Source organism: Cornus florida, unplaced genomic scaffold, assembly GCF_030987335.1.
Source record: "Cornus florida cultivar Cherokee Brave unplaced genomic scaffold, ASM3098733v1 CherokeeBrave_3.0.0_Hap2_Chr03, whole genome shotgun sequence".
Lineage (NCBI taxonomy): Eukaryota > Viridiplantae > Streptophyta > Magnoliopsida > Cornales > Cornaceae > Cornus > Cornus florida.
In genome coordinates this window covers 37,097,870-37,115,726 of record NW_026775573.1, presented here as the reverse complement: position 1 = coordinate 37,115,726, position 17,857 = coordinate 37,097,870, and the positions used below count along the sequence as shown (strand labels likewise).

The 17,857-nt window shown below is 31.4% G+C and overlaps 2 protein-coding genes and 1 long non-coding RNA gene across 3 annotated transcripts; 2 read left to right on the top strand and 1 right to left on the bottom strand.

Annotated features, from left to right (window-relative positions):
• Positions 1-2,011: 2,011 nt before the first annotated feature.
• On the top strand, positions 2,012-7,109 carry LOC132301452 (probable LRR receptor-like serine/threonine-protein kinase At3g47570). The gene is made up of 3 exons (XM_059798701.1): positions 2,012-2,051; positions 6,011-6,598; positions 6,829-7,109. The coding sequence occupies exons 1-3, from the start codon at positions 2,012-2,014 to the stop codon at positions 7,107-7,109; spliced, it is 909 nt and encodes a 302-aa protein (XP_059654684.1).
• A 3,276-nt stretch (positions 7,110-10,385) lies between these two features.
• LOC132300284 (probable LRR receptor-like serine/threonine-protein kinase At3g47570) lies at positions 10,386-14,280 on the top strand. Its single transcript, XM_059797305.1, has 2 exons — positions 10,386-13,112; positions 13,297-14,280. The coding sequence occupies exons 1-2, from the start codon at positions 10,418-10,420 to the stop codon at positions 13,671-13,673; spliced, it is 3,072 nt and encodes a 1,023-aa protein (XP_059653288.1). The 5' UTR covers positions 10,386-10,417; the 3' UTR covers positions 13,674-14,280.
• Positions 14,281-15,661: 1,381 nt separating this feature from the next.
• On the bottom strand, positions 15,662-17,624 carry LOC132300285 (uncharacterized). Its single transcript, XR_009480384.1, has 2 exons — positions 17,454-17,624; positions 15,662-15,921 (listed from the first exon to the last, which is right to left on the bottom strand). It is a non-coding gene; the product is annotated as an uncharacterized LOC132300285 (long non-coding RNA).
• Between the last annotated feature and the right edge of the window lie 233 nt (positions 17,625-17,857).

Here is a 17,857-nt window from a genome sequence, read left to right as displayed (position 1 = left end):
CTAACAACCCTATTTTAACTTAAACCCAGCAAATCAACCACCTACCATTAGCTGACGACTATTAAAAATAGAAACGAAAAGCAATCAGCTGCGGTGATATTTACTAATTTATCCCTTCTGTTGACCAAAATAGCCTTGAAGCATTTTTGGGATCCATAAGATAAACCCATTGTAAATACTACTCCGTATAAAATTTGTTTAGACAATGTAACCCGGTATTAATTTCATCCTTTCAAGGTGAATGCAATGGTAATATTAAAATTTGAATGTAACCCGGTATTAATTTCATCCTTTCAAGGTGAATGCAATGGTAATGTTAAAATTTGAAAATTTTATAAGCTAATTAAAATATAACTCTCTTTATTATATTATTCTTAGTAGTATATATATATTGAGGAAAGAGCAATCTATAATACTAGGTGAGGAGTTCAATCGAATAGTGATAAGTTTGACAAAAATTGCATGACAATTTTACACTTTTCAAAAAAATTTGTAACCTGGTAATATCTCGTCCGCCTCCTAAAGTAAATAATAAGAGAGTTCAAATCTCCCATAAGCAAAAAAAATGAATGGGTGAACGTTTCTTACCAGTAAGTAACAATAACAATAACAATAATAATAGATTATGGTATGAAACTATTACTTATTTGTCTTGATTTTGAATTGAGAGCATTCATATTAAAACAGTATAGGCTAGCATGATGGTATATCTTCTTTGCCTTCCAAAACAGAAAGTCAAAACTTCAAAGTTGTTATAAAAATTGCACGTAAATTATAAAACATTAAAGACTCTGTCTGTTTGGACGAAAAATAATTTTTAAAAAATAATTTTTTATTTTTTAGTGTTTGGTTGTCATAAAATATTTACGAAGAAAAAAATATTAAAATTTAACAAAAATAATTTAATCATAAATTTTCGACAAATTATTTTACATGCCCGTCTGAGACGTAAACCTTTGTCAAATACCAACAAAATAAAAGTAAAAAAATATTTAACCTGAAAAAAAATATATATATTTTTTAAAAAGAATTTTTTACGTCGAAACAAATGAAGTATCATCATAATTTAGACAATATATAAACTTTATTCAACCATGTGAGCGTAGTAGCTTACCACCAAAGGGTTTGTTCGACCTTTCGGGATTAAACTAAAATGCAAGTCCAGTTGTGTCGAACCTAGTTAATCTTTGGTTTTTTTTTTCCAACAGTATGGACCATTATAGAAGTGTTGCAACATGATGACCAAATATTACTTCGGATCCTAGAAAATCAAGAAGACCAATGAGGAAAAAAAAAAAAACATAGAAAAGTATATATTAGTAAAAAAATATTTTGACCTTGGAATGAATATCAGGGTTCAAATCGTTAATTTGAAAGTAAACCATTAGATAATATAAATGTCTAACACAATATCCCACTCTTCACCCAAATAATGCAATTCCAATATAAATATACACACACACACACTAGGAAAAGGCATGTGATGCACGTAATGATTGTTTTTCAAATTATTTTATTATTTGAAAAATTATTTTATCAAATAATTACCTATTTTATCCATTTTTTAGTTGTTTTAATAATGATTTAAAACTCTTTTATTTTAATTCATTTTATTTATAGAAACTATTTTATTTTCATTCATATTATATCAATTAATAAATATTTTTTTATATTAATAAATAAATACTGAAACTCTTTACACTTTTAATAATAGTATAGAGATATAGATATATACACTCACAAATATATGTTTTATTTAATATAGGTAATTTCTCATAAAGTCTTTTAGAAAATATTTTATTTTTTAAAAAATATATCCTAATCTAATTAGATTTCATTTTATTAGAAAACCCTGCCAAAGAGTTTTCAGTATTTATTTATTTATATAAAAAAATATTTATTAATTGATATAAAAAGAGTTTTTATTAGGGATATCAATTTTTATCGCCCCACCCCGTCCCGCTCCTTTAATAACGGATATGGGAACACTTTTTATACCGTTGGGGTGGGCATGGATATAAATTTTGTACCCGTCGCGAGTCACAGGGCGGGTAAGGATTCAGTATACATATCCTAGGGGCCCGCCCCGCCCCGCTAAGCATATAACTATATTTAATATATATATATATAAAATATTAATAACTTATTTTAACGGTTTACCCAATTACCCATCTCTTACAATCCTAATTTGGGATGTAAACTTGGTATTAAATTTGCTTTTGTTTTGGTTATGTTGGAAGTTGGAGCTTAGAATTTCTTGTGATTTGGCTGTATTAAACTTTTATTTTTGTTTATTATGTTCTCTGAATTATGTTATGCGCATGTTATTTTTTTATTTCTGTTGGGATACATAATTTCATTTATGTTGTGTCATTCCCAGGCTTTCCACATTTAAATAGCAGAAGTATAAGTTCCAAAAAGTGGGAGAAAAAAATTTGTTAGCGAGGCGGGCATGGGGGTACAATATTTCCCAATGGGACGGGGGCTAGACATGAAAATCCAACCCGTCGCGAGTCTCGGGGCGGGTATGAACTTAACAAAAATTAAAAGGGGCAAGGTGGGGCGGGATTTAGGGAAACCCGCTCCAAAACCGCCCCGTTGCCATCCCTAGTTTTTATCTACACTATTATTTAATGTGTACAAAGAGTTTCAGTATCTCAGTATTTATTTATTTATATAAAAAATATTTATTAATCGATATGAAAAGTGTTTATATATATATATATATATATATATATATATATATATATAATTCTATAAAACTCTAAAATCTACCTAATAAAATTCAAATTAACTTATTTATATATTTATTACTATGAATTTTTTAATAAAAGAAATCAAATTAGACAAGAATTATTAATATAAAAAATATTTATTAATTGATATATAAAATAAAATAATTTTTCTAAAACTTTACCACAAATTAGCATTTGTTATTCTTGAATTAATATGATGATAACATATGTCATCTCCTAATAATAACATAATCATAACTAGATCGCGCCGGTTATATTGTATTAATTATCCATAAAAAATAACTATTATTTTTATATCAATTAATAAATATTTTATTGTGATTAATTTTATTAGGTAATTTTTATTGTTTTATAGAAACTATTTTTATAAAAACTATTTTTATATCAATTAATAAATATTTTTTAATATAAATAAATAAATACTAAAATACTGAATAGCCCGAGCCAGTTATATTATGATAATTATCCATAAAAATAACTATTCTTTTTATGTCAATTAATAAATATTTTATTGTGATTGATTTTATATTATTGTCTAATTAAATTTTACTTTATTAAAAAAACTCATAATAAATAAATTAATGTGATAGAGTTTTATAGAGAATAAAATAGCTAATTTGTGTTGAATTTATAGAAATTATTTTACTTTCTCTCAATATATTATTGTCTAATTAGATTTTCTTTTACTAAAAAAACTCATAATAAATAGATAAATAAATCATACCTGTTAGAGTTTTATAGAAACTCTTTTAAAAATTCCTTTTAAATCAATTAATAAATATTTTTTTATATTAATAATTTTTGTCTAATTAGATTTCCTTTTATTAAAAAATTCATAATAAAAGTTAATTTGCAGTAGAATTTTAGAAAAATTATTTAGTTTTTTATATCAATTAATAAATATTTTTATATTAATAATTCTTATCTAATTAGATTTTTTTTTATTAAAAACTCAAAATAAATAGATAAATTGATAATTTGTGTTAAAGCTTTATAGAAACACTTTTAAAAACTATTTTTATATCAATTAATAAATAATTCTTTATATTAATAATTCTTGTCTAATTACATTTTTTTCTTAAAAAACTCATAATAAATAGATAATTAGGTAATTTGTGTTAGAGTTTATAAAAAATCTTAAAATATATCATTATTGAAATTAAAATAGGTAATTTGTGGTTGAGTTTTATATAAATTATTTTATTTTATTTAAATATATCTTTGTTTAATTTGATTTTCTCTTATTAAAAAATTCATAATAATTATAAATTTGTAGTAGAGTTTTAGATAAATTATTTTGTTTTTTTATATCAAATAATAAATATTTTTTTATTAATAATTCTTCTCTAATAAGATTTTTTTTAATTAAAAAATTCATAATAAATAGATAAATAGGTAATTTGTGTTACGTAATTATTAATATTTTTTATATTAATAATTATTGTCTAATTAGATTTTATTTATTAAAAAACTCATAATAAATAGGTAGTTCAAAATCAATTCAAAATTAAGTCCAACCGAAAATCAAAAAACATTGAAACCCTACTCAAAATAATATATTAAGAATGAACCAAAAATAAAAAATAACATATAAAAAAATTTCGGCAACAAATTCAATTCAATATCAAGTACAATCGAAAATCAAAAAGCATTGAAACCTGACTTATTCTTAATATATTAAGAATGAACCAAAAATAAAAAATAAAAATTTGAGAAAAAAATTTCAATCCAAAGTAAACTTACAAAGAGTAAAATAAAAATAAAAACTAATGAAAGAAAAAAGAATAATGATACTTTTGAAAAATAAAAAGTAAAGAAAAATAAATAACAATAATTACTCAAAATAATAATAAATTATGAATGAACCAAAAATAAATTAAAAAATAAAAAAAGGAAAAAAAAAAATCAGAATCCAAAGTAAACTGACCAAATCAACTACTTCTAAACATCAATTAGGAAGAGAAAAATTAAATAAAACAAATCAACTACTTTTAAACATCAATTAGAAAGAGAAAAATAAAAATAAAACAAGAGAAAAAATTACTAATAATGCTTCTAAAAAGGAAAAGTAAAAAAAAAAAAAATAGCAATCCAACCTTCTCAATACAACAAATTAAGAATAACAAATTTTGAACCATCCAAAGTAAATTTACAAAAAGTAAAATAAAAATAAAGACTAAAGAAAAAAGAAGAATAACTTTTGAAAAAGAAAAAAAAATAATAACAATAATGACTCAAAATAATAAAGAAAAAAAAATAATAACAATAATGACTCAAAATAATAATAAATTAAGAATGAAACAATAATAATAAATTAAGAAAATGAAAGAAAAAAAATCAACCACGTCTATACATTTATTAGAAACATCAATTCAAAAGAAAAAATAAAAATAAAACAAATCAACTACTTCTAAACATCAATTAGAAAGAAAAAAATAAAATAAAACAAAAGTAAAATAACATAATAATAATACTTATAAAAAGGAAAAGTAAAGAAAAACCTTAGGAGACCAATTATTAAGAGAAAAGAAAAAATATGAACACCACAAGCCTGATCTAATATATATAGATTATATGTGAAGTTTTGTAGAAGATAAAATAGGTAATTTGTAATAAAGTTTTATAGAAAATAAAATAGGTAATTTGTGGTAGAGTTTTATAAAAATTATTTTATTTTCTTTAAATATATCCTTGTCTAATAGAAACTCTTTTTATCAATTAATAAATATTTTTTATATTAATAAATAAATACTGAAATAGTAAAACACTTTACACATTTAATAATAGTATAGATATTTTTAAATAAATATTGAAACTTTAGATTTACTTTTATTAAAAAATTCATAATAATAAATAGATAAATAGGTTAATTTGAATTTTATTAGGTAGATTTTACAGTTTTATAGAGTTTTTTTTTATTTTTTTTTTTTTATAAAAACTCTTTTCATATCAATTAAAATATATTTTTTATATAAATAAATAAATATTGAAATACTGAAACTCTTTACACATTTAATATTTTATTTTCTTTAAATATATTCTTATCTAATTAGATTTAATTTTATTAAGAAACTTATAATAAAAGTTAATTTGTGATAGAATTTTAGAAAAATTATTTTATTTTATATATTAATTAATAAATATTTTATATATTAATAATTCTTGTCTAATTAGATTTTCTTTTATTAAAAAATTCATAATAATAAATAGATAAATAAATTAATTTAAATTTTATCAGATACATTCTTATGCAGGACTTCTTCGAGCCACCAATGGGTTCTCTCCAGCCAGCTTAATTGGCGAGGAAACATACGGTTCGGTTTATAAAGGGTCTCTCAATTGTGATGACCAAACTGTTGTTGCTGTGAAGGTTCTGAACCAACAAGAAGAAGGAGCCAAAAAGTGTTTCATGGCTGAATGCAAGGCATTGAGTAACATTCGCCATCGGAATATTGTCAAGCTCATTACAGCTTGCACAAGCATGGATTACAAGGGCAACGAGTTCAGCGCTTTGGTTTACGAATTCATGCCGAATGGGAATTTAGAAAGTTGGCTACATCCACACCCATCTGACCAGCATCCCTCAAAGAGCCTAAACTTGGTCCAGAGGCTAAATGTTGCCATTGATGTGGCCTCTGCATTGGATTATCTTCACAATCATTACAAAACACCAATTGTCCATTGTGACTTGAAGCCAAGCAACATTCTTCTAGATGATGACCTCTGTGCCCACATAAGTGATTTCGGCCTTGCAAGGTTTCTTTTCGCCTCCACCGGTAATTCCTATCGTGGGCAAAAGAGTTCAATTGGGATAAATGGAACAGTGGGATACGTCGCTTCGGGTAATTTCCTGTCCATTTATCACCCTTTCTTCAAATATTACCTATGCTCGGCTTCATGGAATTGGAGAAATATTAGTTCAATTCTAATTTCAATGATCCAATTCCAACCGAACATAGAGAAACATCATTCAACTTTTGTGACATGGTTATGTCAAGATACGAGTATGAATCTGTCTACATTATATATTTTACATGCTTGAACACCTCTAATTAGTTCTTGTTAACTGCAGAGTATGGTTCAGGTGGGGAGGTGTCAACAAAAGGCGATGTATACAACTATGGAATCATTTTGCTAGAGATGTTTCCCGGGAAAAGGCCCACCAACGGCATGTTTTTGGACGATTTTAGCCTCCAGAACTACACCAAGATGGCCCTCCTAGCACGGGTGAAAGAAACAGTCGATCCCCTACTTGTACCGGGGCAGGAAGATGAGTCGAATAGAGACGAAAAAAGTGGAAGAGGTGACATTGGCGCATTAGAGAACTGTTTGGCAATGATTCTTCAAATGTGAGTCATATGTTGTGCTGAATTGCCAAGATAAAGAATGTATATTACAGATGTTCTTGCAGAACCGCATGATATCAGGAATGCAAATTAAGTATTGGAGCAGAGAAGGAGAAGAAAATACAGAATTAAGTATAGTAGCTTAGAACACATAACATAGAGAGACTTCTGTATATGTTTAATGTTTTTTTGTGAAACAGAAACACTTTTTATATCTATCATTCAAACAAAAAGGCTGAGATGTTTGCACTGACTTGCAGATTTACCTTGTAGGTTTATTGTGTGAAGAAAAAATAGAATTAAATTCGTGGTTTATAGTGTTGGCAAATTTTGACACCATCTGTCAACGTGACTCGAACACGACACGAGTTAAGCGGATTTGGATTGACTTTCAACGGATTCATCTCATTAAACGGGTTGACACGATTAACCCATTTAATTGATCGTGTTGTGTTTAGATTAAGGGGTTCAACCCGTTTAACTATGTGTTTCATAAACAAATTTTTATTTAAGTTACAAAATAACTATGTCTTATAACTTATTCTTTTGTAAATTAGATATTATTTAATGTTTTGGTTGGATTGAAATTTATATTTTTCTAGTATTTATTGTTTAATCGAGTATTATTGATAATATAATATTTTGTTTTAGTAAACAAGTCATTAAAAAGGTTACACATGTAACTCGTTTAATAAATAGGTCGGATTAGTATTCAGAATTTTTGACACGATTATTAAACGGGTAGTATTTGGATTAACTTGTTTAGTATAATACTCTTAGGTTGACACGACACAATTATGATCCGCGAACACTAATTGCCACTAGTAATTTATATTCTGTGGTAACTAACGAAACAGTTATTATGATCATGAATTTTTTTCAACCTAGCGCATAAGCCCCGAGATGCACAGATACTACAATATAATTCAATATAAATGAGTTTTTGTGAACTTTAGTGATTTACTTATTTTTATTGAACTACAGTTACTTTTATTGAAATTTTTAGGGTATTTAGCACAAGCAGTGACAATTGACCTATTTATGAATTTTAAGTCACCGTGGTTATTGAAAAGACTAGATGATTATACTTTTTACTGAATTAATGAATGAACATAAATTTAAGTATGAAATAAATGAAAATTCACCCCATAAAAGTATAGTACTTTTTCATTCATCGATGTTGATTCCTTTGTTGTTTGTAATTGGATCTCCACGTTCATTTGTTTTCTATATTTACATCAGTGTGGACAGCCCAAGACTAAAGCATTACCCCAGTCATTCAGTAGTTCAAAATAAGCCCAACCTAAGGAGGCAATATATATATATATATATATATATATATATATATTTTTAGAGCACGTGTATCGGTCCCACAACACACACTATTCAAGTGAGGAGGCAATTAGCAGTGACAACACACACTATTCAAGTGAGGAGGCAATTGGCATAACTGCTAACGCTATTTTTCTTATTCAACCATGAAAGTAAGAAATTAGCAATGAAGCACGTATACTTCTACAAAGGAGCCGTATAAATAAATTTTTATTATTTTAGACATTTTTCCGACACTTTGCTGGAACATTTAAACCGACACTTTCAAACATTTCTAACACAAGCCTATTTGGTAATCTTGAAAATAATATGAACACATTCTGGAACATTTAAATCGACACTTTCAAACATTTCTAACACAAGCCTAATTGGTAATCTTGAAAATAATATAAACGCATTCTAAAGTGCTAGAACTTTTTTCTTTAAGAAAAATTGACATTATACGCATATGATCACAATTCACAAGCGAATCATTAAATTATATTTATTCATTTAAAATAAAAATACTATTATGACAAAGTACTGGAATAACTATATATATATGATATAAAAGTTTTTTTTTTGGTTAAAGATATATGATATAAAAGTTGTTACAACTTTTAGTATAGTAATTAGAAATGAACTAAAATTTTACAATACTATTACTCAATAGATGTATATAAATAAAAATTCATATTTATATATAGTCATATCCAAGGCGTACCTATATTCTATTTTTTTATAATTTGTGATGTCGAAGTATCTGTGTCCATACTACACAGGATGTTAGGAACATGTTAATACAATTTTGTTTGGAAGATGCTTTTCAGAATGAAAAAGTATAGGGTAAATTATACTAACACCCCACGGCTTGCCTCCATTATACCCCGATACAAGAGTGGTCTGGAATAAAACCCCTAAATTAGCAAAAACCTTAATTCTATTTTGGTATATTTTAGGTCGGTGTTTCCTGATTTTGGTATATTTTATTTAAATCCCAATATTTTCATATTCTGTTCAGCCACAATAGTCTAGATTATATTTCACTTTTTATTATTATTGGGTCTTTAATTTTTAACACAAAATCTTTCATTTTTTGGCAATGAATTGGAGACAATTTCTATTTCTTTGTACCAAATGTATTGGAGGCGAGGGTATGGCTGAGGAAGAAAACAAACATTATAAATATTACAAATATAAATTACAACGGACAATGGTCACAAATATAAATATATATGCCCGAATATGCAAGCGTCACTACAAAATTAAGTATGTATGCATTTCTCTTCTTATTATACACATGCATAATGCAAGTGATGCAATAAAAAGTCCGTCATAATTATTTCACAAAGACAGCGGTCACTTGTTGGAAACAAAACCAAAGTCAGAAACAACTCTGGTTCAAGCGAGTAGATCAGGTGCTGGTTCAAGTGAGTAGATCAGGTGTACTACAGCGTTAATCTAAAATTCTTACGCATCTATAATTGTGTGTGCATGTGAGAATTGTAGACCAAATACAGTGTTGTACCGCATCTGACAGTTTACAAGTCTTACATGTGTAATTGTGTACGTGTGAGAATTGTGGACACTCAAATGCAGTAGTACATCACAGTGCCCTCCAAAAGAGGATACTGGCTCACTTCAAACACACCGGGCCAACATCACAGTGTCGTACAAAAGAGGACACAGGCTCCTACTTCAAACACACCAGGCCAAGTCTGGCGAGAAGCTAATGGTTACTTTCAACCCCCAAACACACACTACCAAAGTCAACACAAACCCACTTTTGCCATCTCCTATTTCTATCAAAGTCAATTTACTAAACCAGGTGATTGCATCTTGACAAACTCACGTTCTAGAAGTGGGAACCACGAGAATTGACAGTGTGTATTGACTTTGACACACAAAATTGTGGTTAGTTTATAAACTTATCTATGACTTGTGCATAAAGCCCACTGTTTCGTTAATTTCCTCTACATTTTGACACTAATTGAGCACATCAACATGTTTCTCAGGCAACTATGCTCATCTTTCTTTCTCATTTCAGTTCTCCTCCTTAACATTCACCCTGCTAAATCAGCAACAACCAACATTTTTGGTCACACAAATGAGACGGATCGCGAAGCCTTGCTTGCCATCAAGAATAAAATACAGGAAGATCTTTCCCAGGTTCTAAGCTCGTGGAGCGATTCTCTTCATTTCTGCAATTGGCATGGAGTCACATGCGGTCAACAGAATCGAAGGGTGACCGGCCTAAACATGTCATTGCTCAAAATGGTAGGCTCATTGTCTCCTTACATAGGAAATCTAACTTTCCTTAGTGTGATCAATCTTGAGGACAACAACTTCCATGGCACCATCCCAGAAGAAATCGGCAGATTGACTCGCCTCCAATATCTTCTTCTAGCCAACAACTCCTTTCATGGGACGATTCCGACTAACCTGACTCGTTGTTCTGACCTTGAAGTCATCGATGTAAACGGAAATGATCTTGAAGGGACAATTCTTGTCGAGTTCAACACCTTGTCCAACCTCCAACAATTGAGTCTTTCCAGAAATCGTTTCTCTGGAAAAATTCCACCTTCATTGGGGAATCTCACCTCGCTGCGCTTTCTCAGTCTATCTACGAACAATCTACAAGGAAGCATTCATGTTGATCTTGGAAAGCTTTTTAACTTAGAAGTCTTCCAGGTGACTTCAAATCAATTGTCCGGTACAATTCCTGAACAGCTCTACAACATCTCTTCCATCAAAATCTTAGCTGTTAACCACAATCTGTTCACTGGACGTCTTCCATCTAGCTTAGGCCTGAATTTCCCAAAGCTCCACTCAATTTTCACTGAAAGAAACAGATTTTTTGGATCCATTCCTGCATCACTAGCAAATGCTACCGGAATTGTGATAATCATTCTTGGAGGAAATGCTTTTAATGGGCCAATACCACTGGATTTGGGAAGCCTTCATGAACTACAAGTGTTACATTTAGGCGGTAATCCACTGCGAACTGACAGAAGCAAAGACTTCAGCTTTCTCACCTCTTTCACCAACTGCACCAAGTTGAGAGTACTGAGTTTATATGAAATTCGCATTGGAGGTATGTTGCCAAATTCTATTGCGAATCTATCCACCACACTCACATCTCTGTATTTGCAAGGGAACTATATATCTGGAAGCGTACCTGCTGGGATTGTGAACCTTGTCAATTTGGTCGTGCTCAACTTAAACAATAACATGCTCACAGGTAGTATTCCATATTCCATTGGAAAACTTACCAGGTTGAATAGACTCAATGTTTCAGCAAACAACATCTCTGGAAAATTTCCAACCTCTATTGGAAACATTACTCGACTAAATGTACTTGCTTTACAAGAAAATTTGCTAGAAGAAAGCATACCAGCTTCATTGGGAAATTGCAGAAACTTGGAAGTACTAAATCTCTCACACAATCACCTCACTGGTCCAATACCTGAACAAATTTTCCATCTGTCTTCCGTTACACGTTGGCTCTACTTAGCTAGAAATCGTTTGACCGGATCATTACCACCGCAGGTGGGCGACATGAAAAATCTTGAGGTGTTGGACATTTCAGAAAACAAGCTCTCTGGTGAAATTCCAAACACTCTTGGGGATTGTTTGAAATTGGAATCCCTCTACGCACGAGGCAATTCCTTCAGAGGAAATATACCTTCATCTTTTGAACTATTAAAAGGCATTCAAGTCGTAGATCTTTCTGGTAATAATTTGTCCGGGCAGATTCCAAGGTTTCTTGGTGAGTGTGTTTTTATTAAAAAGCTCAATCTTTCGTATAATATGTTCGAGGGTGAAGTTCTAAAAGAAGGAATCTTTAAGAACATTAGTGTGATTTCAGTTGAGGGAAATAACAAGCTGTGTGGAGGAATTGAGGCATTGCAATTGCCTGCTTGTCCTGCCACAGTCTCAAAGAAACAAGGAAAGCCTTCTGCTCATGAAAAAATTCTTGCGACTAGTGTTGTGCTAGGTATTTTGTCAATAGCATGTGGTGGTGCTATTCTTTACCTAATCAGAAGGCACAAACAGGAACCCAATTTCGCCTTACCAATGAAGATGATCCAGTATCCAAAACATTCTTATGCAGAACTTCTTCAAGCTACCAATGGGTTCTCTCCAGCCAGCTTAATTGGTGAGGGAACATATGGTTCAGTTTATAAAGGGACTCTCAACAGTTATGAACAAACTGTTGCCGTGAAGGTTTCAAACCTCCAACAAGATGGAGCCAAAAAGTGCTTTATGGCTGAATGTGAGGCATTGAGGAACATTCGTCATCGCAATATCATCAAGCTCATTACATCTTGCACAAGCATAGATTTTAAGGGCAACGATTTCAGCGCTTTGGTTTACAAGTTCATGCCAAATGGGAGTTTAGAAAGTTGGCTACATCCAAATTCATCTGATCTGCATCACTCAAAGAGCCTAAACTTAGTCCAGATGCTAAATATTGCCATCGATGTGGCCTCTGCATTGGATTATCTTCACAATCATTGTGAAACACCAATTGTCCATTGCGACTTAAAGCCAAGCAACATTCTCCTAGATGACGACCTCTGTGCCCACGTAGGTGATTTTGGCCTTTCAAGGTTTCTTTTCGCCTCCACAAGTAATCCAAGTCATGGACAAAAGAGTTCAAGTGGGATAAATGGAACAGTAGGATACATCGCTCCAGGTAATTTGTTGTCCACTTATTATCCTTTCTTCAAATCTACTGAGAAACAATATTCTACTTTGGTGACATGGTGATGTCATGTTAAGATATGAGTATGAAATTAATTACATTATTTCAAAGAAACAAAAGTTAGGTAATATAAAGTTTACAAGGTTCAACCCCTCTTAATTCTTTCTAACTGCAGAGTATGGTTTTGGTGGGGAGGTATCAACACAAGGTGACATATACAGCTATGGAATTGTCTTACTAGAGATGTTTACCAGAAAAAAGCCCACCAACGGCATATTTATGGATGATTTTAGCCTCCAGAACTACGCCAAGATGGCCCTGCCAGCCCAGGTGACACAGATTGTTGACCCCTTACTAGTACAAGAGCAGGAAGATGAGTCGAGAAGAGATGAAGAAAGGGGAAGAGGTAACATTGGTGCATTAGAAAATTGTTTGGCATCGATTCTTCATATTGGAGTCATATGTTCTGCTGAATTGCCAAGACAGAGAATGTGTATCAGAGACGTTCTTGCAGAACTGCATGTTATCAGGAATGCATATTTAAGGATTTGAACAAAGGAGAAGAGGAGATGAAGAATTAAAAGTAGCTGAGAACACATAGCATAGGGAGTGCATGTTCAAACACACTTCTGTATCCGTACAATGTTTTTTTGCGAAACAGAAACTATTTCATATCTATCACTCAAACAAGAAGGTGGAGAAAGCTGCAATGACTTGCAGACTTGCTTTGGAGGTTTATTGTCTGAGTGCAATGCTAGGAAAATAGTTGTTAAGCATTAAAAATGAATTCATAGTGTATGTAGTCAGACTTCTTATGGATAGGATGTAGCATATTTTTCATGACAAAAATTACAATGTTTGCCTAGAAGTTGATAATGTAGTGAGAGCAGAAGTGTAAGAGTAGAAAATCAAAGAATTATCCATAATTATGTTGCTAAAGTTTGCATGCTGACTCTGTGGCAACTACAAATTGAGAATTGTTACCATAATTTGCATACGCGGATGGGGCCGCTGACGTGGGCCCGTGTCAGCAGAACTAACAAACTTGTTAGCTAAGTCATGAATTTTTGTCGACCTCATACATAAGCCCCAAAATGCACTCATACTCTACCTTTCACAATATAATTCAATAAAAATGAGTTTTTAGTGAATTTTAGACATATTTAATAACACTATTTAACACAAGTAGTGACCTATTTATGAATTCTAAGTCATCGTGGTTATTGAAAAGGCTTAGTAATTATACTTTTTACTAAATTAACGAATAAAAATAATTTTAAGTATGAAATAAATGAAAATTCATATTATATGTAATATTTGAGAATTAAAAGTAAGACAATTAATAAATTTGAAAAATTAAAACAAATGAAAAATGATAATATAATTCGAAAGCACTAAGAAAATTATGAATAATGACATATGTAACATGTGTATCACAAAAAAAAGTTACCCTGTATGAGTGAAAAAAATAAATAAAATAAAATTTAAAAAACAAAAAAATAAAATAAAATTTTCCCTCCATCTCAAGAGAGTTTATTTATTGAGTATTGATAATTTATGCACATGTTTTATCATATTAATTGGGGTTAATTGCAAAAATCCCTTGAACTTTCTTTCTTTGGCAAATAACCTCCTAAACTACAAAATACCCCCTTAATCTAAATGAAATATATAATTAGGTCAAGACCATCAACTGCCGTTAACAAAAAAGTGAAATGACCCTTTTGCCCTGTAATCCACTAAAGTTTGATGTGTAATGAAGAAATCAGAATGTCCAATTTCATGGTGCCAACCCAGCCCCACCTTATCACATTGTCTCATCAACCCACCACAGTTAACCCATTCATCACCACCATTTCTTCCAATTAAAACCCAAATCAACACCATGAAGAAATGGAGAGAAAAGGTCATCATTCCAAGCTAAAGAGTGAAACTAGTACCTAATTCAATCGATGTCTCATCTTTACTTATCTCAAACAATGGATTTCTCACTTTCATCCAATTCTACCTCACTAACACAAGTACGTTCACTCCTTGATGCTTCGAAATCACTCGACTATTCTCCAAATTCAATTTCTCCAATTCTCTCTTCCGCTGTCGTGACCAATTTCATCCACTGGAATTTTTTTTTTTGGTGCCAGATTTGATTGTTTCTTTCATGGAGTTTGTATTGGAATAGAGAAATTAGGGTTTTGAATTTTTTTTTTTTTTCCCCATTTTTAGACAAAATTATCTCATTCGGGTTTTTATTTTTTCGAATGAAATTGAAGGTAAAATGGTGGTGACGGAGTGGCAGAGGTTGGGGTTGAGTGAAACACAGGAGAGAGAAGCAGTGGAGGTGTGTGAAAGAGAGAGGGAGGGGGGGGGGGGGGGGGGGGGGGGGACTGAAGGAGGCGATGGAGAGAGATCCAGGAGACAAAACAGCGATTGTGAGCTGGTTATTAAGGACCAAAATCTCCTTTAGTCTTGAACCCATGTAGCCAAAAACTAAATGGGATTTAGTCACGATCAATCATACGTGGCAAGCACTCGAGAATCCATGGGATCAAAAGAACATGCCCATATTCAATGGGACTAACAAAGACCAGCTTACTGCAACTTTCCTCCAAATATAAGTTCTTTAGGAAACGAAGTACAAGAAAGGGAGTACATACATTTATGGCAACAACACTTGGAGAGTTCTAGACATCAATGGGTGCACTGGGGAAGAACTGGACTTGATCATCTTCAGTTGCTTCAAACTAGATTAGCAACTCTTCCTGCCAACTTTAGTGAAGTTGAATTCTTTCCCATCAAATGGCTGGAGAACCACATGCACACACACACACACAGAGGTGAAAATGTGAGGAAGAGAGTTTTTTGAAGAAGAAGATCGATTACAGTTTTTAAATTTGCAATTAACAGTCAGAAGGGCCTTTTTTTCTTTTAAAGTATCATAACTAGTCACGTGACAGTCAAACCGCATTAAACCATTAGCTTCTCAACGGTACAATGACGGCAAGGGTTTTTTTTTTTTTTTTGTATAGAACGGGATAATCAAAGGTGCTCATTGTCTAAATAGTATTTCAAGGGGGTTTCTTGCTCAAACATGCATATCATGTTTGTTAATTGTCCCCATTCTCTTGCACTTTGACTAAAAAATTCATGGTGCACTAAAGTATCAAAAATATCAATTCCTCTATATAATCTCCCCCCCCACATATATATATATATATATATAATGGTTACCATGAGAAGAAACTCCTCAACCATTTCTCATTTTTCTCTTCCCCAATGAAGCTACAACAATAATATAATGGCTTCAAGCATCATTATGATGAAAAGATCATTTCAGGCACGACATGGTCTCCGCTCATACTACAAACCCAATAAATGGTCATCCTCAAACAAGAACTCTTTTTTTTTTTTTTTTTTTTTGGAAGTTAAAGCAATTACGCACACACCCTACCTTCACTGAGGTTCGAACCCCCGACCTCTCCCTTTGGAGAGGAAGGGGTGATACCACTGGGCCAATTGGTCCTTTGGTCTCAAACAACAACTCTACTAATGCCCAAAAACATCCTCAACTTCCTTGCATTCTCATAATTTCCAAAAGCTACCATTATTTTCCAAAATCAATTATTCTCAGCATCACCAATATCAATTCCTGCGATTGGGATTGAGATTCCTTTTCCGGGGAGCTTCTGCCCGACGTGGGGAGGGAAAAGCAGAAGAAGAGAGAGGTGAGGGGAAGGGGTGGGTTGGACACTGCAGACATTCATGTGGCAGACGAAGAGGATTACATGAGCGTGTGCTCACTTAGAAAGGCAATTATTTCTTAAGTTTGATTACTATTTATCCTTTTTTTTTGAGTTTAAGGTCACCCTAAAGCAAATCTTTTTTTTAATTTTGATCACCAAAATTTAATTTAATTTTCCCTTTTTATGGATAAGGTAGAGTTGCATACATTTGCCAATGAATATCTGACCATCAAGTAACTTAGGGTTCAGATTCTTAAATCAAAGGGTGAAATGGTAGGAAAAGGGTTAGGATCAAGGAACTAGGGTTCAGATTCTTAAATAAGAGGCTGAAAATAAGAGAAAACCTAAATGTAAGGGAATTCATCACCTACTTATGTTGAAATTTACATATAAATTCGCACAAATGTCGGCAGATTATTTCAATTGGAGAATACACCATAACAATTCATATATAGAAAGACCAGAAAGAAATGAGTCGATTCCCATAAATCAATCAGCAATAGATTTTCGATAGAGAACCATAAATTAACAGAGAACAGAAATACATGAATCCACATTACATAGGGGTAGGAGACAAGAAGGAAGAAACTACCAGAGGAAGTGTCGTCTCTGTTGAAGAATTTATCGTATAGGAGAGAGAAACTGCAAGCTCGTCGGCACAAGCTCGGCTGTCTTCTTCACGACCACGGACTCATGGTGGTTGTTGGAACTCTCGGGAGATATAGAGAGAGAGGGTGAGTGCCGCGAGTGTAGAAGAGAGTGCGAAATGGCAAACTTAAACTACATTTTAACTGGGACTTATAAAATATTTAACTATGAAAAAAATTCAAAGAACTGAAAATAATTTCTAAAGAATTATAAAAGATAGTCTTTTTATAACTAAGTTTTAAAAAATTAAATTATTTTTTGTACAATTTTTTATTTCTGTTCTCTTAATTACGAACTAAGTAAAGTCAAAAATTACAAACCATTTGATTTTTTTAATAAATGAAATGG